Consider the following 27,871-nt stretch of genomic DNA (forward strand, 5'->3'; position numbering starts at 1 on the left):
ATAGCCAACACCTGAGTTTTATTTCTGAGCAAGGAGAACTGTTGAAGATGTTCTTTAACCTGCTAGACTGTTGACCTGAAGATCAAAGGTCACAGAAAATGCAGTACCCAGTACCCATCTATAAAATAAAGACTTTCTGAAGTCCTAGACTTTCCAAAAATAATCTGTAACTACAAATTGTCACTTTGCCTTTTCAGCACATTTGTAAGCAGAAACAAGTCGAAAGTGTTAGGTTGTTGTGTTTCAGATTTGTGCATTTCTTTTTTATTTGGTGTTGTAAACAGAGAAAAATGTACTTGGGTTAAGAGTGTACATTCCACATTCTCAGCTTGGAACTTATTTTAAGGGCCTTGCTTGTGAAAATGGTGACAGCTTTAATTGTAGCTTGTGGGTGCACCATACTGGCAGATTTGCCAGACATTTCCCACTGTGAGAAAGACTGATTCACTTGTTCTACCTCTTTTTTTTTTTTTTTTTTTTTTTTTTTTGCGGTACGCGGGCCTCTCACTGCTGTGGCCTCTCCCATTGCGGAGCACAGGCCCCGGATGCACAGGCTCAGCAGCCATGGCTCACGGGCCCAGCCGCTCTGCAGCATGTGGGATCCTCCCAGACCAGGGCACGAACCCGTGTCCCCTGCATCGGCAGGCGGACTCTCAACCACTGCGCCACCAGGGAAGCCCTGTTCTACCTCTTTATTGGGTCTTTTCTGTGATAGAAAACTGACTAAAAGAGGCTATGTGGAACTGGAAAAACAAGTCACCTGGCCAGGGCATTGTTGGGTTCTGTCTCACAGAGTCTCAGATCAGATCTAGGACCTGCCTCATAGGTTGTGAGATTAAATTAACAATTCCTATAAAGAACCTGGTGCAACAGTGAGTAGTCAATAAATAAGTACATAGAATTGAGAAAAATACTAAAGATGACTCAGCAAATTCCTACAGGCATGGTCTAGTGTCTTCATCTGCAAGATTTATTGCATACTTAATATGTGAAGGGTGCTTTGTCAAGTGCTGAGGATACAGAAGGATACATGGAATAATGTTTGTACGTGATTCATGACTGATAAAAGAATTTTTCATACTTACATCATTATATCTTCATGAAATCTTGGGGAGGTGTTCAAGAGTTATTAGCCCCATTTTACAGATGAGGAGGCTCAGAGAAGTTATCCATAGGTAGTAAGTGATAGAGCCAGGATTTATAATCAAAGTCTTCTGACTTCTTTCCACTGTGTCAGTGTCTTTATATATGATTTGATTGAGAAGCGTGTGTGTTCACGCACATACGCACTAACACATGTTCAGTATCACTTGTGTATAACCAGAACTAATGATATGGAACCTTAGAGGCTAGAGTGAACAGTCAAACCTAGGGAAGAGTCATGACTTGGTCTGCATGTGAAACAACATGAGGAAGGCTGGGAGGAGTGGGTAGGAGAGGGGAGAGGAAGGGAGAGCGGTATGAGCAGCGGGTCAGTGGTGAGACTGCGTGGTTTGTTTAGGAAACAGTGAATAGATGAGTCTGGCTGGAAGTAGCGTAGAGCCAGTTTATGTACTACGTCGAAGGCCAGGCTGTGGAATTGTCATTTTAGCTCACTGACAATATTTTATTGAAGATTTACGAAAAGAAGGGCCAAAGGATGAACATAGAAATATTTCTTTTGAAAAGTCACAGGAGTTAGATGGTTTCCTTGTACACTTCTCATGTAGGGTCATATCCTGATTAATTAGCCACTCCATAGCAAATGCCTTTGACAAAAGGAATATAATTGAAAATCAGAAAATTCAGACTGTTGATCCTCCATTCATATGATGGAGTCTGTTGATTCACTGATTCCATTCAAAAAGCATGTAATGAGACCTTTTGACTTACAGGTTGTGTTCTAGCTATCACCTGGTCCTCTAACAGGAAATACAGATCAATAGAAAATTTCAGTAACTGATTTAAAAGAAAAAAGGTTCATAAGGAGTTTTGTGTACCCAGCCCCCCGTCTCTGTTTCTGTCTTTGTCTCTCTGTTTCCCCTCCTCCTTTACCCCCACATTGAACTATCTGGGTTCTACTCTTTCAGCTGTTTCTTTTGGCTGTAGGGACAGAAAAGTGCTTGACTCATTTTTTTTTTTTTTTAGCATCAAGTATTTTATGAGTTTAATTGATAGAAAAAATATGCCCAGGTGATGTCATGTCTGAACGGTAAGGGAGAGGAAACCTAAAACCCCAAATCTTGGTAAAGTTCTATTAGCCAGACCTTGGAACCATAAAAGACTATTACAGTTATGCCAAACGATGTGACATACTTAATTGGCATTGCATTCTGTTGGGCTGAACCCTTACATTAGCTTCCAGGGGAGTTCTAATTTATCTATTTATAGGTAGATATTAGTTTAATTTCTGAATAGTTAGACCTTTGAAGACACTTTTGGTAAGAGGCAAAAATACATACCTTGTCTTTTTCCTGTTGCCATTTGGACCTAGATATTATGAATCCCACAAATGTTGGCATGGAGACTCCACAGAATATTTTTGAAAACCTTTTTGCTGGACTCTGGGAAAACCTGGTTAGGTCAGTTCAGGAAACATTCCTTTCACGGTTCTGCAGTAATATACTGTCCTTGGATAATACAGGCTCAGAGGGAGGGGCAGACATAGAAAACTCACATATAAGAATATGTCTAGAAATAAGCATATGTTGTGAAGATAATAGGTGGGTGATCAGACTTTTTTTAAGGCATCACTGGGTGAACAGTGGCTTCTGTTTGGTGTTGACTAAGAGCTTGGTGCTTTGCAGATGTAGATCTCTAAACAAACAAATCCAGGATTTGATCACATCTAGCTTTTCGTTAGGAGTAGGTCTTTCTCCTGTACATCCAGAATTATCATAGACATGTTACTTATCATTCATTCTTATGTTATCACCCATTGTTATATTTTTTAAGCATACTGCTTTTATTTTTTATTATTTTTTTGTGGTAAGAACCCTTACCGTGAGATCTACACTCTTCACAATTTTTAAGTGTATAATACATTGTTGTCGACTATAGGCAAGATGTCATACAGCAGATCTCTAGAACTTACTTACCTTGCATAACTGAAACTTTATACCTTTAACTCCCCACTTTGCCCTCTCTTAAGCCCCTGGCAACCACCATTCTACTCTCTGCTTCAGTGAGTTTGACTATTTCAGATATCTCATATAAATAGAATCATGCAGCATTTGTCCTTCTGTGATTGGCTTATTTCACATAGAGTAATGTCCTCGAGGTTCAGCTGTGTTATTACATATTGTAGGATTTCCTTTAATTGAAGGCTGAATAATATTCCAGTGTATGTATTTACCACAGTTTCTTCTTTTTCTTTTTGTAACTTTAAATTTTGATATCATTGAAAACTTTAAAAAAAAACAACAATAGTACAATGATCCCCCTTATGCTCTTTACACAGATTCAACAATTGTTTTAACATTTTGTACCTAAATTTACTCTACCATTTGCACATTTGCTTTGTAAACATACACACCTTTTAACCATTTGAGAATAAGTTACAGAATCATGCCCTTTTATACCTAATTATTTTAGTATAGGTACCCTAAGAACAAATATACCTACACTAAAATTATTATTTTAGTTACAATTTTAGTTATAACATGCTCTTAAATAACCATGGTATAATTATTAAAATCAGAACTTTTACATATTGACACAATTTTTAGTTCAGTTTCATCAATTATCCCAGTCTATTTCATAACATTTTTTTCAAATTCTGTCCAGAATCTAACACAAGGATCATTTACTATGCTTAGTTGTGCCTGTGTAGCGTCCTTTAACTTGGAACAGTTCCTTACCCTTTCTTAGTTCCCCGACCAGGGACTGAACCCGGGCCACGGCAGTGAAAGCGCTGAGTCCTAACCACTGGACCACCAGGGAATTCGCAATGCTTTTTTTTTCATGACTTTAATATTGTGTGTGTATGTGAATATGTAATTTAGTTTAATTTTTATTGAGATATAATTGTGTAACATCATGTAAGTTTAAGTTGTACAATGTGTTGATTTGATATATTTGTACATTGCAATGATTACTACCATAGCATCAGCTAAAACTCCTATCACACCACATCATTGCTATTTTTTTTAAACCATATTTTATCCATTCATCTGTTGATGGACATTTAGGTTGTTTCTACATCTTGACTTTTGTGAATAATGCTACAAGGAATAGGTGAGTGCAGATACCTCTTCAAGATTCTGATCTCAGTTCTTTTAGATAAATACCCAGAAGTGGGATTGCTGGATCATTACATATAGAAGTTCTACTTTTGTTTGAGGAACCTCCATACTGTTTTCCATAGTGGTTGTACAACTTGCATTCCCACCAACAGTGTACATGAGTTCTAATTTATACACCTTCTTGTCGACACTTGTTTTTCTTGTCTTTTTTTTTTTTTTTTTGGCGGTATGCTGGCCTCTCACTGTTGTGGCCTCTCCCGTTGCGGAGCACAGGCTCCAGACGCGCAGGCTCAGCGGCCATGGCTCACGGGCCCAGCCGCTCTGCGGCATGTGGGATCCTCCCGGACCGGGGCATGAACTCGTGTCCCCTGCATCGGCAGGCAGACTCTCAACCACTGCGCCACCAGGGGAGCCCTCTTGTCTTTTTTGATAATGGCCATCTGACAGGTGTGAGGTGCTGTCTCATTGTGGTTTTGATTTGCATTTCCCTGATGATTAGTGAGCATTTTTAATATACCTGTTGGCCATTTGTATGTATTCTCTGGAGAAATGTCTGTTCAAGTCCTTTGCCATTCTTTAATTAGATAATTTTTGTTTGTTTTTGCTATTGATTTGTGGGAGTTTCTTGTATATTCTGGATATTAAGCCCTTATCAGATATTTGGTCTGCAAATATTTTCTCCCATTCCATAGGTTACCTTTTCATTCTGTCTCCTTTACTGTGCAGAAGCTTTTTCATTTTGTGTAGTCCCACTTGTCTGTTACATTCCTAAACCTAAGGAACTAGTTCAAAATTACTATAGCTTTCTTTTAGATTCTCTTACAATGAATGGTGGTTTAAGCATAGCAAAACATGGCTCTAACCAGAACTCCAATGAACATTGTATGTAATTCAGGCTATGAATATGTACCTGGCAAGAGAAATTCCTGTGTATTTAATCTGTGGTCAAGCAGATCCAAGAGAGCTACTTCCTCAGGTTTCCTTTGCAGACTTCGCTATTCTTTTTGCCTTCTGGAGTCCAAAATTCAGGTTTTACTTGCCTTGACATTTCTTAGAAGAAGTCAACTGGTTGGATCTCACTAAACAGTCATTCTGACAGGTTTTCAAAACAGAGATAATTTTTTTTTTCTGCATAGCACCTGCTGCCAGTGCTGTGCAGGTCGAGGTGCTCACTACAGGCTCCTGGGTAGAAAGCACAGTTGTCACTATAGTACTAAACAGGACACATTGTATAGGTTTCTTAAAAGATATTTGCAACAATTGCTTGTTTTTTGTGCCTCTTACTCCTACTAGCATTGACTGTAACTTCGTTTATTATTATTTCATGTAACTTATAACCATAAAATTAATACAAGTGGTTAGAGTCATTTCTCTCTGGTTTTGATCTGAAGTCAATGTTGGCATCTGTTTGTTTCCACATTCATAGAACTTGGGGAATTCTACCTGGCATCTCTTCCAAGATAGTGTCTTATCTTTGAATCATGAGGACAATGTTTAGTTTTCATTCAGTAACAAGAGAGCAGGCAGTTCTCACAGTTGATGGAGAAGAGGGCCTGAGAAATTTGGTGGTGTTTCTGTCAAAATGACCTCTCAAAAAACAGGATTTCCTTACAACCCTTGAGACCTCAGAAAGATAGCCCTAAATATCCCTTCCCCATTGCCTTTCCTACAAATGGCAGGAACGCCAAAAGTTAGACTCAGGGCTGCTTTCTGCCTCTGGAAAACCCCTCTTTTGTGTCCACGGATCCAGGGCCTCAAAACTCTGCTTGCCCGTCTGGCAGAGGAAAGGTTCTTGGACGCAATTTAGTGTCCCCATCCCGTGGTCCAGGCGTTGGGCCACAACCTCTCTGTAAATATGTCATTCCCTTGTTTTTCCATTTGGAATCTGAGGTAGTTCTCTGATCCTGACGTCTTGGGGAACTGCCCCCCATCACCAGAGAAACATAATTGTTGCAGCACCTTGTTTGACTTTTGACTGTTCCCTTTAACTTGAAGGAATTGTTACGTGTATTCAGAATGAATACGTTACTGTCTGTTATGGGATGTCACTGAAAATGGTGGAGTACAGGATCCATAAAAGCAGTGAGAAAACTGGCAAAACATGCCAGAATCAACTTTTTCATAACTCTAGAGATTAAAGTCTTGTAACAATCTGGGGAGCATCTATTTAGGAAAAACAACTGAATCTCAGAACAGCTAGCTTTGTGAGATTTTAACTTGTGCTGTTTTTCCTCTCCAGATCCACAGTCGCCTCAAAAACCAATAGTTCTGTAATCACAGTGCAAACCGTCAGTGTGGTAGGCAGTGGAGAGGGGGCAGAATGGACTTGAAGGTCTTTCTAAGCCTCTCTTCTTCCTCCTTCTGCATTAAGCTGTGATGGACCCTGAGATTTGAGAACTGCTAGTGAGGAAGCCAATTTCAAGTCTTAGCTGAGGGAACATACCCCATTAACTGCTGACAACATCTAGGATCACTTAAGACATATTAGATAGGGCAGGACTAGAGCTTATCTGCCTCAGTCATCCGTAGGAGACCACAGGGCAACTAGTGCTGCCTCCCACTGGGGCCTTTTGAATATATCACAGTGAACTGGGGGCAGTCTCCAACTGTCCTGTTGGCTCTGTTTTAGTTGTTTCCAAATAACTTCAGGAAGAAACCATCATAGTACTTGGTTTCACTGTATGTAATTCTGTAATGGGACATATGCCAACAATATTCGTTTTCCATAGAAGCACCCATATCTTCTACTGAGTCACTGATGTAATTAATCCCTGTAAAGCTCAGGTCTTTGTGGAAAGTTGATTCAAATAGCCAAAGCGGGATGATCAGTGCTTGTGAAAGGTGAAGGTAGCTTAGCCTACAGGGCTGTGACATAGAACCGGATGCGGCCTTATCTACCCTTTTAAAGATAATGCACTGAATCATATGTACTTGTGTTAACATGACCATGCAGCAGCACCTTGTACACACAGTGTTTGGCTGTGATGACACATCTCATCTGAGCTGTTGGCATTTTTAATTGGTGATGGATCATTGCTGTGAAATTCCAGCCCTGCCTAAGTGAGTCAGTGTGACTCATACATTTGGTAGAAATTTGTGGCACTAATCAATAAGCTCATCCGTTTTCCCTGGAAACTGTTAATCATTGTATTCAGGTCAATTGGCATCCAGGTGGATGTGTGCAGCACCAGGGAATAGGATTTTAAAAGCTTAGTTGTTCTGATGATACTTGGTTCTTTTGCTGCCTGTGTTGTGGTGGAATTTGGGCTCTTCAGAGAAACCCTCAGCTTGGCTTTCCACTTAAGGACCAACTCTCTACTTAAGAGGCCTTTAGGAAACATTCTTCTGTGGGATAACTAAAGTGGGAAAAGCATTATCATCATACGATCTAGTCAGCTTTCTGCCTTTAGATGAATGTAAACCTAGACCATCTGTAAGGGTTTGTTTTTTGTGCAACTTTTTTTTTTTCTTTATTTGGAAAGTAATATACATTCATTGTAGAAAATTTTAAATATAGATAAAAATAATGAATGGAAGTGTCTTGTAATTCCACTGTTCAAAGACTCATGAGATGGTGTGTTTTAAATCTGCATTAGTAACATTTCATGTTCAGTTATGTTCATTGTATGTCACCTTTCTGATACTTATCCCACAATTTTGTCCATTCCTTTTATACTTATTCTTGAATTAGAGCCTCATTTAAAAACAACTTTCATATGCCTAAAGACAGTTACTAAGAGTAGGTCTGTCTTATTAACTCAGTCAAATATGGCTTGATTGAGAAAAGGTTATATGAGGATTTTAAGTATCTTGCTTTGCAAAAAAGTGTTCTGGTTTGAGGTGTGACTGTTATCACTCTACCATATTGTGCTGTGCAGGTATGTGTACTGTTACTGAATTCATTTTACACGTTAGAATGTGCATGCAGCAGAAGGGGTGGGCTGGGTGTGGACAGAGAACATCTTAATACAGGGGCTATCGATATAACCTCTTGCTTCCTAAACTAGATGGTGGCAGAAGCAACATCTTCATCTTTCATTTTCCCTTAGCACTTAATAGAGTTTAGCATGAACAGTAGATGCTTGGTAAAACCAACTTTGGACCTTAAACACTAGGTTTGGTTTGATTTCCTGTGGTTGGTAGAGAGCACCAGAGGCCAGTTCTTATAGATTGCTTACCTCGTCCAGGTGTCCTTGTGGAAAGTGGATATGTAGTAAATTGTTAGTCCTAATTCTGTTAGTCAAGTTGGGGGATCTAGTAAAACCAGCACCATGAGGATGTGTTCTTTGGATAGTATCAACATTGTGCATTGGAGCTGAATTTAAAACATGTCCAAAAAGAAAAAAGGTAATAAAGTTACTCAGATGACAACTAAAGCAAATAAACCAAATATTTAATTACATAAATTGTCAAATTCCACAAAATGTTCATGCTGAAGAGTAGATTAATATACATGCTAACCCATGACACAGTCCCTGAAATTTAACCTTGGAGATTTAAGGTGATCCTCAGTTAAGTTGTTTGCAAATACTTTGTGTTTGCCAAAGAGTTGTGAATTAATTAGGAGTGCATTTTCTTAATTGGGGAAAATTTTGTAGATGAGAATTCCAAAATATAGAGCAAAATTTCCTATTAAGTTAAAAAACAGGGCTTCCCTGGTGGAGCAGTGGTTGAGAGTCCGCCTGCCAATGCAGGGGACATGGGTTTGTGCCCCGGTCCGGGAGGATCCCACATGCCGCGGAGCGGCTGGGCCCGTGAGCCATGGCCACTGAGCCTGCGTGTCCGGAACCTGTGCTCCGCAACGGGAGAGGCCACAACAGTGAGAGGCCTGCGTACCACAAAACAACAACAACAACAACAAAAACATCCTCACTTGCCCAATAAGTGATTTAGGATAAAGATTTAAAAAGAAAATTTTGCTCAGCAAGTGGATCAGCCACTGTGTTCTGAAGAAGTTGCTCAGATGCTTCTGTTCTTAACCAACTAAGCCTTAATCCTGTATGGTGAAATAATTATTGGAGGGGTGGGGGAAAGACACCTATGTAGGACCGAGGCAGAAAATGCTGTTGGGATAATATGATACAAACATTTGACAAGGAACTCATCAGCACATAGGGCTGTAGGTGGTAGCTTTTTCACATGATCATCTGATAGATTGCTGATGAGTCAAATTGTGAAGCAACTTGTAGAAAGTGACTGCCCTGAATCCCAGTGAGGAGACTTGGGGGTCTGGTCTCATCTCTTACTTCTATTCAATACTTGCTCTGCAGATGTAACATCTTTGGGCATCAGTTTTCTCATCTGTTTCAGGAAAGGTTGATGTAAATGATACCACAGATCTCCTTCAGCTGTCAGTGCTATGGTTGTTTGTTGTTACTGGTTATGGTGGTGTTTTAAAATTTACTGTAATGCTATGATTTTAAATACAAGTTCAAATGTTCCCTTTAATGCTCACTGTATTTTTGTATAAAAAATATTGTATTTTGTATTTTGTATATTGTATTCTCCAAAAATTAGAGGAAAATTAATCTTATATTAAATATCGTTCACTTTAGAAAAAAGCTTAGCTCTGTTGCTTTTAAGTATAGAGTATCATTGATAAATAAAATACACATTTTTATTTATTGATATCTTATGATATTGATAAGTATGCATGTGCTTTTTCATATTAAATGCATTTCAAATATTGATCCAGAAAATCGATTTGCGATTAACCACCTATTAAAACAAATACAAGCCTTTTGTGTTACTGTTTAATAAGCAGGATATTAGAATCAATTTTTAGTGGTTTCTGCAAATAATGTTAGTAATGACAAAGAAATTTTGTCTTCTTAGGAAGAGTCTTATTTCAATATAGCTGAAGTTGTGGGTTAATAAGTAAAAGGAAGGAACTGCTATGTTACTATACACCTCTTAGGAAGCATCATTAAATGGGTACATTTGGTCTACTTGCTGGAATCGTTAAACTTTATTTGGAAGTGATGCAGAAGTATGTGCCTGTGTGATGACCTGTTCCATCTTCTTTAAAGAATAGTTTGCTGTGGCCAGTCCATCTTCTTCAGTCACTGCTGCACATAAATATAATTTAGCAAAGGATGATTGGTTCCCTTGATAATACCTTTTCGTTTTTCAAGCTTAATCTTAGATGACTTTGTTTTATGCTAGCAGCCATTGCTTTGTTAGAAATGAGATCTAATCAACTGCTATATAGCCAACACGTGATTCCACTACAGAAATACAAACCTGAGGTTAAAATAAATTAAGAAGGACGGAGGAAGGGAGAGACCTTTGGGTGTAGATTGAGCAGACCAGGGATTCTTGGGTCAGACAGGTCATGTAGTTGTTTGAAGGGGCACCAGTCCCTGTGAGACTTCTGTCCCGTGTGTTAGCCGTCATGCTCGGGCTAGGGTTATGGCAGAGTGACCTCTTTTAAAGTTGTATTTTAGATGTTGAAATTGGGCTTATAACGCTCAAATCTGCATGTGTTTCCTTAACTTTGTTTTGCACTCAAAACTGGATTAGGCCGCCTTCCATTGCTGAATTGTTATTTTCCAGTGTGAGTAAAGCAGGAGTCCTCAAGCAAAGCATTCTTCTTTAAAAGTAATGTGAGCAAACCAGGTTTTGCACAGTCGGGTATATTGAGGCCAGTGACTTACCAAGGTGCTTTTCAAAAATGTATTTGGCGTATTAGTAGGCTTGTGTGAAAGAATCATCTTTCTTCTGTTTGATGGTTTTTGAATAGAAAATGTAAAAGAGCTGCTCAGCTGAACAGTTGGAGACCTGTCAATTCAGTTTTCAAATCTTAGCCTGCACCTGTGAGACTTTTGAAAGCAGTTAATATTAATTATGCCTTTAAAAAAATGTTTAATTAGCTTAATTCAAGGAGAAGGAAGGGTCTATAGCTTCTTTTGTGGAACATTTCTGTCATTGACTCCGTGGGAAAGTAGTTGACAACTTTTGAAATTGACTTTCATTTCAGGCTTGGAGTTGCAGAGAAAACTTATGAAATTTGCTTTCATTTCAGGCTTGGAGTTGCAGAGAAAACTTATCTGTTTCCCCTCTGAAGCAGTCATTTAGAGCTCAGAATGAAGCCCTCAGTATTGTCATCTTTCTACTTGCCCCATGTTACACTGTCACTGCTTTATGACTTGCAGGTTCTCATAAATCTGCAGAAAGGAGAACTAAGGCTTAGCAATGTAGAGTCTCCAGAATGAACCCTAATGTTGAAACATCCTAACCCTTTGAAATGTCAGCATATTTCCCTCTCAGTTTCAGCTGCCATACCAGGCTTTGGGTGAGGGATCAGGCTGTGGAGGCATTTGTATACTATTTAGGTTTTGTGTACTGTTAAGGTTCAGTATCACAGTTGCTAATGTATGACTTTGCCTAGGCTTAAAGTCTGAAGCAGGGACTCCTGATAACAGTGATGGGAAGGTGCTGGTAAAGTTGGGTCACATGATAGGAGGTCTGCCTATTAGCTGAGCTCTACCCTTTCACTTGTTTAAAAATGCAATCTGTATGCCTGTTGTCTCAAATCACCTCTGCAAATCTGGCTTGGCCTGCTGATTAGAGCCTGGATTGTTGGTTAGTCTCATGTATAGTCTGATTCATTATATGCAGTGGTGACTGGCGTTGTTTCATGTCCGTGGGTATATTGCCTGACAAGATGATAGCCAGTACACAGAACTGTGTGGGCCTCATAGTCTACAGAAACAGCTTTGTGGTGATGGGGTGGTTGGTGGTGATGGGTTAGTTAGTGGTGGTTTGACCAGCAATCCTCAGTTAGCCATAGGTACAAGTAGAGAACAGTGTCCTTTTTTTTTTTTTTTTTTTTTTTTGCTATACGCGGGCCTCTCCCGTTGCGAAGCACAGGCTCCGGATGCGCAGGCTCAGCGGCCATGGCTCACGGGCCCAGCCGCTCCGCAGCATGTGGGATCTTCCCAGACCAGGGCACGAACCCGTGTTCCCTGCATCGGCAGGCGGACTCTCAACCACTGCGCCACCAGGGAAGCCCCAGTGTCCATTTTTAAAGTGCATCTGCCTCTGCTAAGAAAGTAATCTATAGCTTTATAGAAGTTTCCCTTTTTATTTGTAGATATAATACTTTGCCAAGCAGAAGAACCCTGAAAAATTCAAGATTAGTGAGTAAGAAAGATGACGTGCATGTCTGTATCATGTGTTTACGTGCCATCATGAATTATCAGGTATGTTTCTGTTTATAATCCTTTAAAAAATCTGAATTCATCAGTCTCAGATCTTGTTCTCTTTGGTGACTTTGTATTATTTCTATTTGAAGTAAATAGCAGGATTTAACGAAATTCTATTAAAAAAGAAAGGTCTAGTTCATTTTAGTGCTCATAATTCATCGCCCTTGTATTTTAATTAGCATTTATAATTTGCAATGTATTTAAGGGAAGACATTTTCCTCTTATAATGGCAAGCTTGTCTAGATTACTTGGTAAATGTTTGTGACTATTAAAGACAGCGTAAACCACTGGTTGTGGGCAATAATGGAACAGCTTTAGGACCCTAGGAATGATAGACTCTCACACTGGACAGGTCATTGCTTCTCAAAGGGTTATATGATGAATAGGCAAGGAGTTATAACTACTGTGTGTTGGACCCTGTGGTTTCTGATCTTCATAAGAAACACTTGGAGAATTCTTGGGAGAAGTGCAGAGTCCTCCTTAGAGGTTATCCCCACTCTGAAAAACACCGGGAGCAACTAACTACAGTGTGTGGGATTAATCCTAACCACAAAGTGGGAGTTAGAGCCTGGAGTATCTAGGGTGAGCTGACAGGGTCAAAAGTATAGTTGTAAAAGCAAACCAGGGCTGAGAATTAGACAAACATTGTTCACATCAGAAAATACGGCTTGATTTCCATTGAAACGGATCCTATAGAGGGGTCCAAGTAGAAATGGGTGGTAAACGCATAGGTCAGTATTAGAGTTCAAACCCAACATAAGCATGCCAAACTGAATTTAAGAAGGGAAGCATGCATTTATTCTTTCAACCAATTAATATTTTTTGAACATTGCCAGACAGACCCTGTTCTAGGCACAGGGAATACAGCATCAAATAAATAAGTGCCCAAGGGAATTTACTCTCTGTTGAGGGGAGACAGATGGTAAACAATTAAATTGGTAAACTATATAGCATTCCAGATAATAATAGTGATGAAATGAAATAAAAGCTGCCACTTAAATAGTGCTTCCTACAGTCTAGTACTTTTAAACCTATTACTTAATTTGAGCCTCATAACAGTCCTGTGAGATTGGTAATATTACCCTCGCCATTTTACTGATGAGGAAACTGAAATACAGAGAAGTTAAGTAATTTGCCCAGGATTACATAGCTAATAAATGGTGGACTCAGATTTGAACCCAGGAAGACTGCCTCCAGAGAACTACTACTTAGTACTATAGAAAAAATAATGAAGAAATAAGAATAAGTGAGGGAAATGTGAGTTCAGTTTTAAATAGGCTAGCAAGAAAAGTGTCATGGAGAAGATACCATTTATGTAAACTAGAACGAGGGAACAAGGTAAGGAATATTTAGGGAAGACAATTATTATAGGCAGAGAGAAGGGCAAGTGCAAAGGCCCTGAGGCAGGAATAGGTCTGATGTACTGAAGGCACAGAAAGGAGGTCAGGTTGGCTGGATCAGAATGAATAAGAGGGAGAGAAGTAGAAGATGAAATCTGAAGTTACAAGGGGTTCCTGATTATGCAGGGCTTTATAAGCCAATGAAGGGACATTGGCTTTGCTATGATTAGAAAGCTATTGAACGTTCTGAGGAAAAGTGTGACTTAATCTGACACTTGAATTTAACATGATCCCTCTGACTTCTGTGTTAGGAATCACCCTGGGGGGCAAAGACAAAAGGAAGTAGACCTTTTAGGCGGCTGTTGCATTAATTTAGGTGGGTGTTGATGGTGGTATTGACCAGGAGAATAGAAGTAGAGGTGATGAGAGGTGGCCAGATTCTGGTTTCGTTTTGGTGGTAAGGACAGTAGCAGTGTATGTGTGGTGAGGAGTGAGGACAGCTCCAAAGTGTTTGTCCTGGGCGCCTCTAAGATGGAGTTGCCATCTACTAAGATGGGGAAGGCTGCAGGGTGAGCAGATTTGGGAGAGACCTGATTAGGAGTTCAGTTAGGGGGATGTTAACTTTGAGGTGTCCATAGATATCCAAATAGAGATCGTAAATAGGTGGTCGGATACGCCAGTCAGGAGTTCAAGGTCTGGAGGTCTGGGCTGGAGATAAAAGTTTGAGAGTCAGTAGATGGTATATAAACCCAGGGGAGTGAAGGAGATCAGCGGGGATAGACAGAGAAGCAGAGAGGTCCCAAATGACCCTGGGGCACTCTGTTTAATGTCAGAGAGATGAGGAAAAACTAGCTAGAGAGACTGCGAAGCAGCCAGGGAAGTAGGAGCCAAGCACAGGAAGTATTTCATGGAGCAGAGAGTGGTCAGCTGTGTCCGGGACTGCTGCCAAGTCAGGCAAGATGAAGAGAGTTGGCCATGGGCTCCAGCAAAGTGCCCATCATTGCCGGTACAGTTTCATTGTAGTGTTGGGGATGAAATCCCTGACGAAAGTGGTGTCAAGAGAGAACGGGAGGAGAGGAATTGCAGACCACGAGTGGTTGGAGTTTTGCTGTAAAAGAATAGCAGAAAAATGAGAGAGTGGCTGGACACTGGTTATTGGGTCAAGAGAGTTTTTGTTTTTGTTGTTTAAGAAAGGAGAATTTGCATCATGTTTTTATGCTAATAATAGTGAATCAGAGAGGGAAAAATAATGATGGGGAATGGGAGAATCGCTGGAGCATATACTGTTCTTGAGTAGGTTGGAGGGAATGCGATCAAGAACTCAAGTGAGGGGAATGGCCTTAGATGGGAGCGTGGAGAGTTCATCTTTAGGAAGAAGTGAGGAGGGAAGACACAGATCTGTGTGGGTGGAGTGACGTGGTGGTGGGAGCTTTTGGAAGTTTTTTTTCTGATTGCTTCTATTTTCTCGGTGTAATTGGAAATAAGGTCATGAGCCGAGAGTAAGTTTGGAGGAGAAGGAATAATTCCTCAATTCGGCAGAATCAAGAATGATTCTTGATCCCGTTATTGAACTTGCTTCATTTTATAGAAGGATGAGGTACCACGCCTCAGAGCAAGGAAGGTTTTCCTAGGCTTTTGGTCTTGATAACCATTGCCAAGAGAAGGGACCAGAGGTGGTGGTTGTCAACCCCGGCTGCCCAGTGAAGCTGCTTAAAAAATTCAGATGCCAGGGCTCCATCCTTGAGATTCAGAGTAAATTGACCTGAAGTGGGTCCTGGAGAATTGGTGTTTTGTTTTGTTGACTGTTCCAGGTGATTTTGCCAAGCGGTCAGGATTGAGAATCACTGGCCTAGAGCCTTTTCATCATTTTAATGAAGAGACACATATAGTTTATTCATGGAGAATAGGAATATGGTACCTTGATAATAACATCATTCCTGAAATTTTTCATAGAGAAATATGTGCAGACACTGATGTGCTAGAGACCTAAGTGCATTTATGATGGTATAAAATCACATTAGGTAGAAATTTCAGGTTTTTGTTTTTTAATCAACATTGACAGTCCTCTCAATTAACTCCTAATGCTTTGTTTTTTCCACATCCATTTCAGTATGGTTTCAACATGGTCATGTCTCATCCACATGCTGTCAACGAGATTGCACTAAGCTTGAACAACAAGAATCCAAGGTAAGCTGGCTTTGTAATGTACAAATCTGAATCGAACTAGGGACACCAGAGAGCTCATCGACAATCAAATTAGAGTTTAGAAACTTTCAAGCATGACTTTTTTTTTTTTTGCATTACGCGGGCCTCTCACTGTTGTGGCCTCTCCCGTTGCGGAGCACAGGCTCCGGATGCGCAGGCTCAGCGGCCATGGCTCACGGGCCCAGCCGCTCCGCGGCATGTGGGATCCTCCCGGACCGGGGCACGAACCCGTGTCCCCCGCATCGGCAGGCGGACTCGCAACCACTGCGCCACCAGGGAAGCCCTCAAGCATGACTTTTTAAATTAAGATTGTCGATAGACTCCCTGGCTAAGTAGAATTTTCTTTTCAGCTATGTTACAGTTTTACAACTGGTGACAACTCTGGCCCTGTCTTCAAGATTTCATTCCTCTTGAGGCCTGGTTCTCAGCATCCTTGCAAATTTAGAGCATGAAGCTTCCAGGTTGTGAAGACTGGGGCCAGGAGAGTCTTGATACAGACTTAGCCACAACACTTTTTGCTGAAAACTAACTAAAACTACTACCGCTTGTCTGCACTTCATTTGCAGCCTTTACATGTGTAGCTTTTATTGCCAAACCAAAAAAGAAACACAAACAAAACAAAAATAACTGCACGCAGATTTCTTTTCATATTCACTTTCCTATATAGGCAAGTGCCATATATTATTCATTTCACAGATTACCTCTAGAAGCCTGTTTTCGTCAATTTATTTTAGTTAGTGTAACGCATTTTCCATTCTAGTGCATTTCTGCATTTCACACTGTTACTCCCTTTTATCAGACCTCTCTGATAAGACTGCATATGTGAAAACTGTTAATTCAGCTGAAAAATATGATTATAAATTAGATCCTTGCGGGCTTCCCTGGTGGCGCAGTGGTTGAGAGTCCGCCTGCCGATGCAGGGGACATGGGTTCGTGCCCCGGTCCGGGAAGATCCCATATGCCGTGGAGCGGCTGGGCCTGTGAGCCATGGCTGCTGGGCCTGCGCGTCCGGAGCCTGTGCTCCGCAACGGGAGAGGCCACAGCAGTGAGAGGCCCGCGTACCAACAAAAAAAAAAAAAAAAAAAAAAATTAGATCCTTGCAATGCAAACCCTGAATCCTATTTAAATGTTGGATTTTATTATTCATACTTCCCCTGATTAACGCTTTTTCAACTTTCTGATTGCTTCCTTAGTTTACTAGAATCCCAAGTAGTCATGCTTCTTTGTCACTGTCTTCCACTGAGGGAAGTCATTATTCATTTTTCTTAAGACAATTGATATTGTGGATTATCAGAATGATCTTTGTTTAGAGGTTGGCAATAGCTTTTATTCCAGAAAAAAGATGAAATACTGAAGTAATCGTACTCTGAAGTAATAATGCTGTCCTTGACATTGTATTTGAAAACTTAGATTGTATCTCTAAGGTTTTCCTTCTAAAAATATTTCAGATGGAGTTTTATTTTCTTGAGTCAGAGAAAATATTCTTGTATTAGCACAGCTGTAAGCCCAGCTCCTTTCAGATCTCCTGTGTGGGAAGAAGAAGTGATGGAAGCTTGCATTATTGTGGGGACTTTTATGGAGCCATTGCAGATTAGCAGATTTGCAATGTAAGGTGTTGATTTCCGTTGATTTTGAACTTTTTCAGCAAATGTTTTATCTCTGACTCTAGAACCAGAGAAAGTGTTTAACCAATGGGTGGTTTTACTGAATATGCTCATGTTTCCTGTTGTCTTTAGCTCATTAAAAATACTTTTTCAACCACATTACACTGAGTCACGTGTTGATAGGACTAAAAGACTTAATCTTCCCATAATTAATTTTCATTTGTGAGTAATTTGTAATCTTGGGAATAGGAAACATGCCTTCCAAACTTGCTACCCTAGATAAGCCACATGTATAGAAGTTCGTAAAGATTTTAAAATGTATGTGCTTTAATATAACTGTGCCTTAATTAGTAAAAGTTTAAAAAAATACACGGACAAATATTATATTCATCTTGGAAGGAACAGCAGACTCATCGTTCATTCACTTTCACTGATGGGTGCTTTTATTCCTTCTTGTTTTGACAGAACAAAAGCTCTTGTCTTAGAGCTGTTGGCAGCCGTTTGTCTTGTCAGAGGCGGGCATGAAATCATTTTATCAGCATTTGACAACTTTAAGGAGGTAGGACATTCTAGCTTTAAAAAGAATGCTCACACAAACATATTTGGACATCTTTAACAGAATGATTTGCCTTTTGTGTGTGTGTGTGTTTTATTATTGAGATTGAATTGACATATAACATATTAGATTCAGATGTACAACATAGTAATTTCTTTTTTTTTAATTAATTTATTTATTTTTGCTGTGTTGGGTCTTCGTTTCTGTGCGAGGGCTTTCTCTAGTTGTGGTAGGCGGGGGCCACTCTTCATCGCGGTGCACGGGCCTCTCACTATTGCGGCCTCTCTTGTTGCAGAGCACAGGCTCCAGATGCGCAGGCTCAGTAGTTGTGGCTCATGGGCCTAGTTGCTCCGTGGCATGTGGGATCCTCCCAGACCAGGGCTCGAACCCATGTCCCCTGCATTAGCAGGCAGATTCTCAACCACTGCACCACCAGGGAAGCCCCAACATAGTAATTTGATATTTGTATATATTGCAAAATGACCCCCACAGTAAGTCTAGTTAACATCCATCACCATGATTTACCTTTTTATTTATTTTAGGAACTAAGGGGTATAATAGTTAATTTTCTAGGATATCACTGAGGGAGAAGTAATGAACCTAGTCTAAATAAATGGATGCATTAAGCTGTTTTTGGTGTCTCGTTTCTAAGAAGAGCTAAAAACTATTTGCAGGACTCCTTTTCCTTTGGAGAACACAGAATAGCCAAGTTTGAAAACTGGTTTTGTTAAATGTATGTTCTTTTCATGTGATTGTTACTTGAGCATCCACCTTGTAAATTTTACGAACTCTTTCATCATAGTTACTTTCCTCAAATCATATGTGTGATCACTGCTTTGCTGGATGCTATGAGAAGTCACTCCAATAACTACAGATGCTGATTTTAGCAGTTTGTAATCTTAATCAGGTGATCTTGTCACAGGAAAACAATAAACCAATGGACATGCATGATTGAAATGGACACTAAATGACTACAAAAGAAGAAACAATTACACATAGATAATATGACACCAAGAATTCTGAACCAAAGTATCAAGGCATCACAACTGAACTCATAGCCAGTTTCTCTTGGTGGTGGTGTGCAGCCTTACATAGCCAAGAAGGGTGCCTGCTAGCTCCCCTGTAAATGTCTAACATATGAGGCTACTTTGAGGTGGGACATGACCAAAGTAATTGAAGGCACATGGAGCCCCAGATTACAATAGCATCAGCCAAGTTGTGCCTTTCCCTGGCAATCCCATTTGATTCCAGATGCTTTTGGATTAAGACCCAAACTGGATTAAAATCTAGATCTCAGAGGGACTTCCAAACTCCCTCTCGTCTTTCCTGGGAACCTCTGGAGTAGAACTCAGCTAGTATTTATTGAAGACCCCCTGGACTTCCCTGGTGGCACAGTGATTGAGAGTCCACCTGCCAATGCAGGGGACACGGGTTCGTGCCCCGGTCCAGGAAGATCCCACATGCCGCGGAGCAGCTGGGCCCGTGAGCCATGGCCGCTGAGCCTGCGCATCCGGAGCCTGTGCTCCGCAACGGGAGAGGCCACAACAGTGAGAGGCCTGCGTACCGCAAAAAAAGAAAACCACAAAAAACAAAAAAAAAACCCTCCTATGTGCCAGGGGCTGTGCCAGGTACACACGTGAAATCATTTGGTTCTTACAGAAGATACATGTTAATATCTCCATGTTATAGAAGAATAAAATTTCATGGTCCCATGGCCAGATAAGCAGCAGATTTGGTGCTCCTGATCTTGATCTTGAACTTGTTTCCAGTGATGTTTGGTCCCCATTGTGTGTGAATCTCCTGAGACAGGACCTAGGAGCCCATCCCCCTGCCCTATCCCCTTAATTAGACTCACTACCCCAGCTGAAGGATGTACTAGTGAGCGACCCATAATCCTTTACATGGGCTGGCAAGCTTCAAAGATACTTCAGTCAACAGGGGAAACAGTCCTCCTGCCCCTTTATTTGCATTGCCTCCTTCCCCTGCAGTCACTGCCTTTGGATTTTGATATTATCCATTTTGCTAATGCCAACCATGGACAGAACCAAATATTGTCTTTTTATGTATTCAGCCTTAGTAGTGAAAAATATTCAGGTTCTAAGAAAATGATGAAGAATAGTAGTGATTCTTTAAATTCATATTCTGGCTTCCAAAGCAAATAGAGTCTTTAGAGATAAGAATGTGTGAGTGCTTGTCTGTGAATGTTTTTATATATCATTTACAGGACATAAACCTTATATTTATAAATGAGATATGTGGGTGGATGGGTCTAAAATGACCCATATCATATTAGCATGCGAAGCTAATATGATTCCCACATCTTTATCATTAGATCATTTTTTGAACATATCACATGCCAAATCTTTTCCACAATGGAAGCACTTACCATACAGTTATCAGTGACCCTTGTTATAATAAAAGTCATATTATATCAAGCAACTGATTATACTGCAGGTCAAATTATGTCCTAAAATTATAATTGTATAGAATCAGTATTCATTAAAGCCAGTAAATCATGAGATGAATGTTAAATTTGTTTTCTCTTAGATAAGGTAGAGTGCCTTTCTTATGCATAATAGGCACAAAAATACTTGCAGGATTGAGTTTTAACTATCTGGTGTCAGAATTGTGTATGGTTTAGCCATTTAGGGCATTGCGTGTGCTTAGTTGAAAAAAAAAGAGTTATCCTGCTAAATCTAATAGCTGGCTAATAGTAAAGAGGACTAAATTTTGACTTCTAATTCAGAGCTTTAACCAAAATCTCCCTCATTTCTATAATTTCTTGTGAATGATGGTGGGTGTTTAAGTTCTGGTTTCTCCTTGGACTGGCAATTGCATCTCAGAAAACAAACCATGTCACGTGGGAGAGGGGACCCGGACAGAGCTGGTCCTGTGGCTGCTCTTGGCTTGCACTGACCTCAGGCTGTGGTGTTCATGTAGACAGGCCAGGAAGAGGATTATTCTAATAGCCATATGCAGGAGGCCAGGGCAGGAGCACGTTCCTGAGAAACTGCATTCTTAGGGGTAGGTCAAAAGATATCCACTTATTTATCTGTTCAATCTGAGGGTGAAAAAAGTTAGTGTATATTGACCTTGTTTTTTTTAATGTAATGCCACACAAAGGCCAGCATCTTTTGAATCTCTTCCTTTTCTCCTGTCTTTATGTGGTTTTTATTTTTCATATACATCATAGTGAAGAGTATATTCTTTAATCATTTTAGCAAAATGTCAGTGGAATCTTTTGGGTTTAGAGAGGTTTGGGAGCCAGCTGTTCCTGATTAGGAAAAGTTGTCCTTACGATCTCAGATGCCTGTGCAGATAGGGTCTTGGTCAGTGAGAAATGCCCACTGAGCTGCCCGTGGCCGAGAGAGCACCATACCAGCTACGGGGATCCTAGGGAGTAGGGTCAAGGAAGAGTCTTTGCCCTCAAGAACATTGTTTTAAATGCTTTTATCCCATTTAGTAAGTGGGATTCCGTTCATCTCCTTAAGAAGGATGAAGGGATTATCCCTGTTTTCACAGGGGGGACTGGTGTAGGGTGATGGTGGGCTTCAATATCAGATATCAGTATCTATTTTGGCAGATAAAATAATGTGCATTAGAGTGCCAGACCCTTTGGGCTTGTATCACCGCTAGAGTGTAGCCAAGCATACTGCTGCAGTGTGGTACCAGATGCTAAAAGGATATTTAAAGACCACACATCTTAAGTATGTGGCACGATTGTTTTGCTCTCTACTTCTTGAGCCAACAAATCCATTGTGTCCTATTTGACTACCACTAATTAATTCAAATTTAGATTAAAAGAAAGTATCTTTTAGCTTTTGATAGATTTTAATGTATGATTACATTAATTTCTCATATTTCAATTAATATTCAGAATCCCAACCAGTGTGGTTTTCTATGTTTTCGCAAAGACATCTTATGCCATGTATCTTATAACATCTGTAGTACATATTTTAGAAAAATAGCACTTCCAATTTAATGGTATCTGATGGTGGGAAGGATATTAATCGAAGACCTTGCTTTTGGTGGTTTTGGGGGTTTGGGCCTAAGCCTGACATCACTGAGCAAGCACATATATCACCTCAATGTATATGATGATAAATGAGTTTTAATTACATAAATTCAGATAGTAAACTTGTACCAAGCATGGTTTGTAGCATGCCTTAAAATGTTGAGTATAGTGAGTAGTTGAAGACTAAACCTTTAGTCATCCATTATGCTCCTTGAATTCTTTTCCCTTAAAAAATTTTTTTTTTAAATAAAGGGATTTAGCATATCTAGTTGTGATGTTGAAACATCTCCTCATGAAAATTTGTGGTCCTGAATTGAGGACCAGGGTGAGAACAAGGAGTCATCCATCTGTTTTTCCTTAGTGGCTAATTTAGCCACAAGGAAGGACAAATTACCATCTTCCCTAAATTGATGCTTTCTTACTTACCTGGCAGTATATATTTATGAGCGTTTGGTCTACCAGACAGAAAAAAGAATACGTTTGGAAGTAAAGATTGCTCTGCTGGTATTTGCATTAGTTCAGGGTCTTGTTTGCAAGAAGCAGAAACTGACTCTAGCATACAGAAGAAAGGGTTGATTGGAAGGATGTCAAGAAATGCACAGAGCTGACAAGAAGCCTGGAGAAACAGGCCTAGAAAATGGGCAGGCATTCCTAAAATGTGGCTGGACTCTCAGGCTGTGACCTTGAAGCCTAGCCGCCGTAAACACTATTTGGGGTTCTGGTCATGCTTTTTCTTCTCTCTCAAATGACATGGGCCATAGCTTGCAATCTGCTGGGTCATAAAACTACACTTACTGGTTAAGGATCAACTGGCCCCATTTTGGAGTTAGGAACACTATATTTAATCCAGTTTCCCTTAAGAACCTTGAGGTCTCCTACCTAGACCTTACTCTCTTCAACTTTTCTTAGTCTTCTTACTTTTTTCTATTATATTCTTTGATATATCTGAGAAATTGCCTTTAAGAAAGTGTCCCCAAAAGTCTGCAAAAAAAAAAAAAAAAAGCTTGGAATCAAAGGGTACTGAGGCTGTGTAGACTCTGCAACAGAAGAGCTCACTGTGACACTAGTAATAAAACCCTCTGGGGACTTTGAGCTACCAGCTCCCCCAGGCAGCTGGGAGGTGCGCCTGGAATTCATCAGGATTCCAGATCGATTATAACTGTGTTCTCATCTGCTTCCAAAATGACAGCATCTGGCTTTAACAAATAAGCCTGAGGCCTGAGTTTGGTTATTAAAGGCCCAATGCCTTCCCACTTTCGACCTTTCAGCACAGATAGACGGAGCCTTGTGAAATGAGTCACTCAAGGCCACCAGCTCCCTTGTACACAGCACTCTTGGCAGGAGCCATTGTTTTTTTCACGTATTGCTAGAAGGCTTCCTAAGTAAGCTGATGTGGTTTAGCTACTGGGCATCTGAAAGCACTTGTGCTACACATTATTACGTTGATTTAAGAAGGCCTGTCAAGTTTTATTTACAACGGGTCAAATTGGGCAGGAAGGAGAGCAGACATTTTGGGGTGCTTCCAGCATCCCTCAGAATTTAATCCCATCTAATCTAACCTCTCAAATATTTGAAGGGTGTAGGATGATAAATCCAGTGCAAGCCATCCAGATAACTCATTCAGTGGTAAAATTCTCAACATAGAGGGCAGGGTACTTAGTTTTTTCAGTCTCTTGAACTCTAAGCAATGTATTCTCTCAAATCTCAGACTTTGGGAGTGACAGTTCTAGAGCATGTGCGTATTTCACCTTATCAGGCCAGAATTAGATTGATCTAATTCACCTGGACTCTTCTCCGGCCAGTCCATCTTCCTAGGATTGGCAAGCAAAGTCACCATGATTATCTTTTGGACTGTGTATTCACTGTGGCAGTTATTACTTGTTCATAACAAATTACCCCAAACTTAGTTTTATTAGGCTATGGATTCATTGTGTCAGGAGGTCAGTCTGGGCATGGCATGGATGATTGTCTTTGCTCCGTTGCATCTAGGGTCTCATCAAGGAAGATCTGATTGACTAGGGGCAGGGATTCACTTGGAGGCTTCCTCACTCATGTGTCTAATTTCTGGGCTGTGATGACTTAAAGGCTGAGCTCAGTGGAGCCTGTTAACCAGAGTGCCTCCATGCAGGACTCCATGTGCCTGGAGCTTCTCGTAGCCTGACAGCTGGCTTCCAAGAGGGAGTGTCCAGGAAGGAGCAGCTGCAGAGCTTCAAAGAGACAGAAATCACAACATGTCTTCTGAACTAGTCTCTGAAGTCATCAGTGTCACTTCTGCATTCTGTTGGTTCAACTGAGTCACTAAGGCCAACCCAGATGCAAAGGGGAAGGCAGTGACTCTACTTCTTGATGGTGGAGTGTGAGGGTCACAGTGCAGAAGAACATGTAGGTAGGAGGGACTCCTGTGGTCATCTTTTGAAAATATTGATACAGTTCACCTCAATGACTTTTTGAGAATTTATCAATTTATCTCTAGCTGTTCCTCTTCTGTTTCCTCTCTCTTCTTCACCCAGCGTAATACTTGGTTTCTCTTCCAGACTGAAAACTGTATAAACTTTTTCATTGGTGATAGAAAGGATGGTTACTACTTTGAAGCAGTGTACAATGGGCAAACAATATTTTGAGAGACTTTTCAGAGGAGAAAGGAGCCATTTATATAGGATTTATGAGGCCCTGGTAATGAACTAGTTACTTCTTTATCATCTGTGTCTTTATCATGTAGTAAGGAAGTGAAGGCTGGTATCCTTCTGATCATCAAGGGATGAGTGATGCTAACTTACTGGAAAAAGTTATCATGAATATTTGAGTGCCCCTATGTGTCAGAAACATTGATAAACACTGGAAATAAGAAATATGACCCTTAAGAATTCTACCCTTGGGCTTCCCTGGTGGCACAGTGGTTGAGAGTCTGCCTGCTGATGCAGGGGACACGGGTTCGTGCCCTGGTCCGGGAAGATCCCACATGCCACAGAGCAGCTGGGCCCACGAGCCATGGCCGCTGAGCCTGCGTGTCCGGAGCCTGTGCTCCGCAATGGGAGAGGCCACAACAGTGAGAGGCCCGCGTACCGCAAAAAAAAAAAAAAAAAAAAAATAGAATTCTACCCTTAAGAAGGACCATCCCAATCTAGTTAAGGAGACAAATATTTCTATAGTTAATCTACTAGGCTGTATGAAGGTAATGCCAGGCTGTACGTTTCTCCTTTACAAAGAGGAGAAACAGCTAACCAAGAGGAGGAGTGGGAAGGAGGGGCAGATATGGGGTCTGAGTTTTCAGGGGAGGCATCCTATAGGAAAGGGTGCCTGAGTTTAGGATGAATAAGAATTAACCAGGTATATTCGTTTCTTATCACTGCTGTAACAAATTGCCGCAAGCTTTAGTGGCTTAAAACAACACACGTTTATTATTTTACAGTTCTGTTTGTCATATGTGTATAAAATAAGTCTACAGGTGATATTCTTCTGGGAACCCATTTCCTTGCCCTTTCAAGTTTCCAGAAGTTGCTTACATTCCTTGGCTCATGGCCCCTTCCCTGACTCTCATCCTCTGGCCTCCTTCCTTTAATGACCATCGTGATTATATCGGGCCCACCCAGAGAATCCAGGATAATCTCTCTATGTCGAAGTCCTTAACTTAATCATATCTGCAAAGTGCCTTTTACATTTAAGGTAAATATTCACAGGTAACAGGGTTTAGGACATAGATGTCTTTGTTTACCTTGTATCTCCAGTCTTAAAGAAGGGATGTGTGGGAAGAGAACAGGTGGGATAAGAAGTTAGGGGCAGGTCACGAAATACCCCATTACTTATCCCAGAGTCTTTATATGGCCCAATGGCCTAATGGTCACAAGGGGCAGTGGCAGGAAAGGTATTCCTCAGTCTTCTCCAAGCATTGGCTGTTTAGATTAACTCTCTCAGTTAGTAAAGAAATGGCTGTTCCATTTTGCTGCAAAAGTCTGTTGGGTGGGCCCACGTGAGGTCACTTTGCCAGGGCAGGCTGTGGTTTGGGTCTGAGGTTTCTTTCAGACATTTTGCCCTTCATATTTCTCACTCCTTGGGCCTCTTTCTCCACTGACAGTCGTCTGCTCCCTCAGCCGCTGTAGTCATTCACTTCTAGCATCTTCAGGACTTTCCTTTGATGTGGGCCCGGGAAAGCCTCTTTTTTTTTTTTTAAAGGAAATACAGGAGATCAGGGCCCACTACAAAACTGTGCACCTCCGCCAGCTCCACAGATGCAAAGTCCCGGGCTGCAGCACCATGTTATGGTCTGTTTGCAGTTGAAACAGACACAGCCAGAATCCCAGCCTGCACAGAAGCCTAGCCTCCTCTCCAAGTCACCTCCAGTAACAAGATGGGGGACCACGTTTGCTCAGATAAGCATTTGTCATAATTCAGGAATAAGGTATTTCAAAGAAAAGTTTCTAACTGTTTAATTACCATTTGGGGCAAGCGAGGCAAAGAATATTTGAGTTGACTTCATAGTCTTCTACAGCAGGATGAGCAGAAGACAAGCCTTGTGAGAAGTTGCCATTGGGGTGGCATTTCCTATTATTTTTCTTAGCCCAGGAGGTTTTTCACTGACATAACAAAAACTTGCAGAAGCGTGGTTTCCCGCAGATTTATTTACACATTCCCTGGGAGAGCTCCAGGTCTACAGGTTGACAGCAGGGGCCCAGGACCTGGGGGCAGCTTGAAGTGAGGCTTTGTAGTATTAAGGGTCAGTTGAGTGTCCTGGGACACAGACTGTCACCACGGGTGATACCAGGAGCCAGTCCCAAAGATCACATTTTTGAGTTCCTGCTTTAATGAGTCTGAAATCCAAACTGGAGTTTGGGAAAATGACTATTTGAGACTGTCCCTCCATTTATATTGGAGAATTGCTTTTTCTTCCCCCTAAAGGTCTCATGTGTTACTCCAGGGAGTTCTCACAGGAAGCGGGTTGGCCTCTAATATGTAGGAACATGGATGTTAACCCAGGATGTTAGTTCTTGCTCTGTAACATGCGTTCAAGAAGCTAGGAGGAAATACTTCATGGACTTAAAAATAGCGGTCTTCAATTTAATTTAAAATAAGTTTGCTAATATTTAATTTGTGTTTATGTTATGTGAGTGTTTGGGGTGAGTGCAGGCATGTCACAGTGTGACCTCTGGGTCTCTGCTCAAAAGCAGAACGAGTGACAACCTAAACTGCAAAACCACTGCCCGTTTTCGTTTGGTGACCTTCGGCGTCTGTTCATTTAGATCCCTGTGGAACAAATGCAGGCATGATTCTGACAGGATCACTTGTATATATTCGGCCAAAGTGTTTAGAAAATGTGTTTCTGATGGTTGTGCATTTTCATCATCATTGAATCCCTCAGTCTTCACCCGTTTATAAATGTGCAAGGTTAGGATGAACTTTTGAATTTACATGGTAGAAAGAAAAGTAGGACATTGTCATATTTAATATTAATATTAAGTCTTAATGTCTTAATATTTAACTTATTCTGAAATATATTCTGTACCATTATACATGTTTGCTGTTATAGAAAAGAAGCATAATAGGTCCTGTGAAAGCAGACCATTCTCCTGAAATTCAGCATTTACAATACCCTAAAAGCCCATGGTTGGGAAAAAGAAATGGATTTTGTATTAAAACTTCAAGTTAATCACCTTTTTAAACTCATGGTTGGTTTGAGTAATGAAAAACATCCTTAAAGAGAATTGGGGAGTTATAAGAGATACTATT

The 27,871-nt window shown here is 40.7% G+C and overlaps 1 protein-coding gene across 3 annotated transcripts in view; it reads left to right on the forward strand.

Annotated features, from left to right (window-relative positions):
• Nucleotides 1–27,871, forward strand: part of FMNL2 (formin like 2) — a gene marked incomplete at both ends in the record, with an annotated part of 311,376 nt that overhangs the window by 232,674 nt on the left and 50,831 nt on the right. For all 3 annotated transcript variants that reach the window (XM_079710431.1, XM_079710433.1, XM_079710432.1), the window contains 3 exons: nt 12,319–12,427; nt 15,881–15,957; nt 18,045–18,138. In XM_079710431.1, coding sequence (XP_079566557.1) covers nt 12,319–12,427; nt 15,881–15,957; nt 18,045–18,138 — 280 coding nt within the window. The remainder of the gene's footprint in view (nt 1–12,318; nt 12,428–15,880; nt 15,958–18,044; nt 18,139–27,871) is intronic.

The sequence above is a fragment of the Hyperoodon ampullatus genome (genome assembly GCF_949752795.1).
Source record: "Hyperoodon ampullatus genome assembly, chromosome: 8".
Classification (NCBI taxonomy): domain Eukaryota; kingdom Metazoa; phylum Chordata; class Mammalia; order Artiodactyla; family Ziphiidae; genus Hyperoodon; species Hyperoodon ampullatus.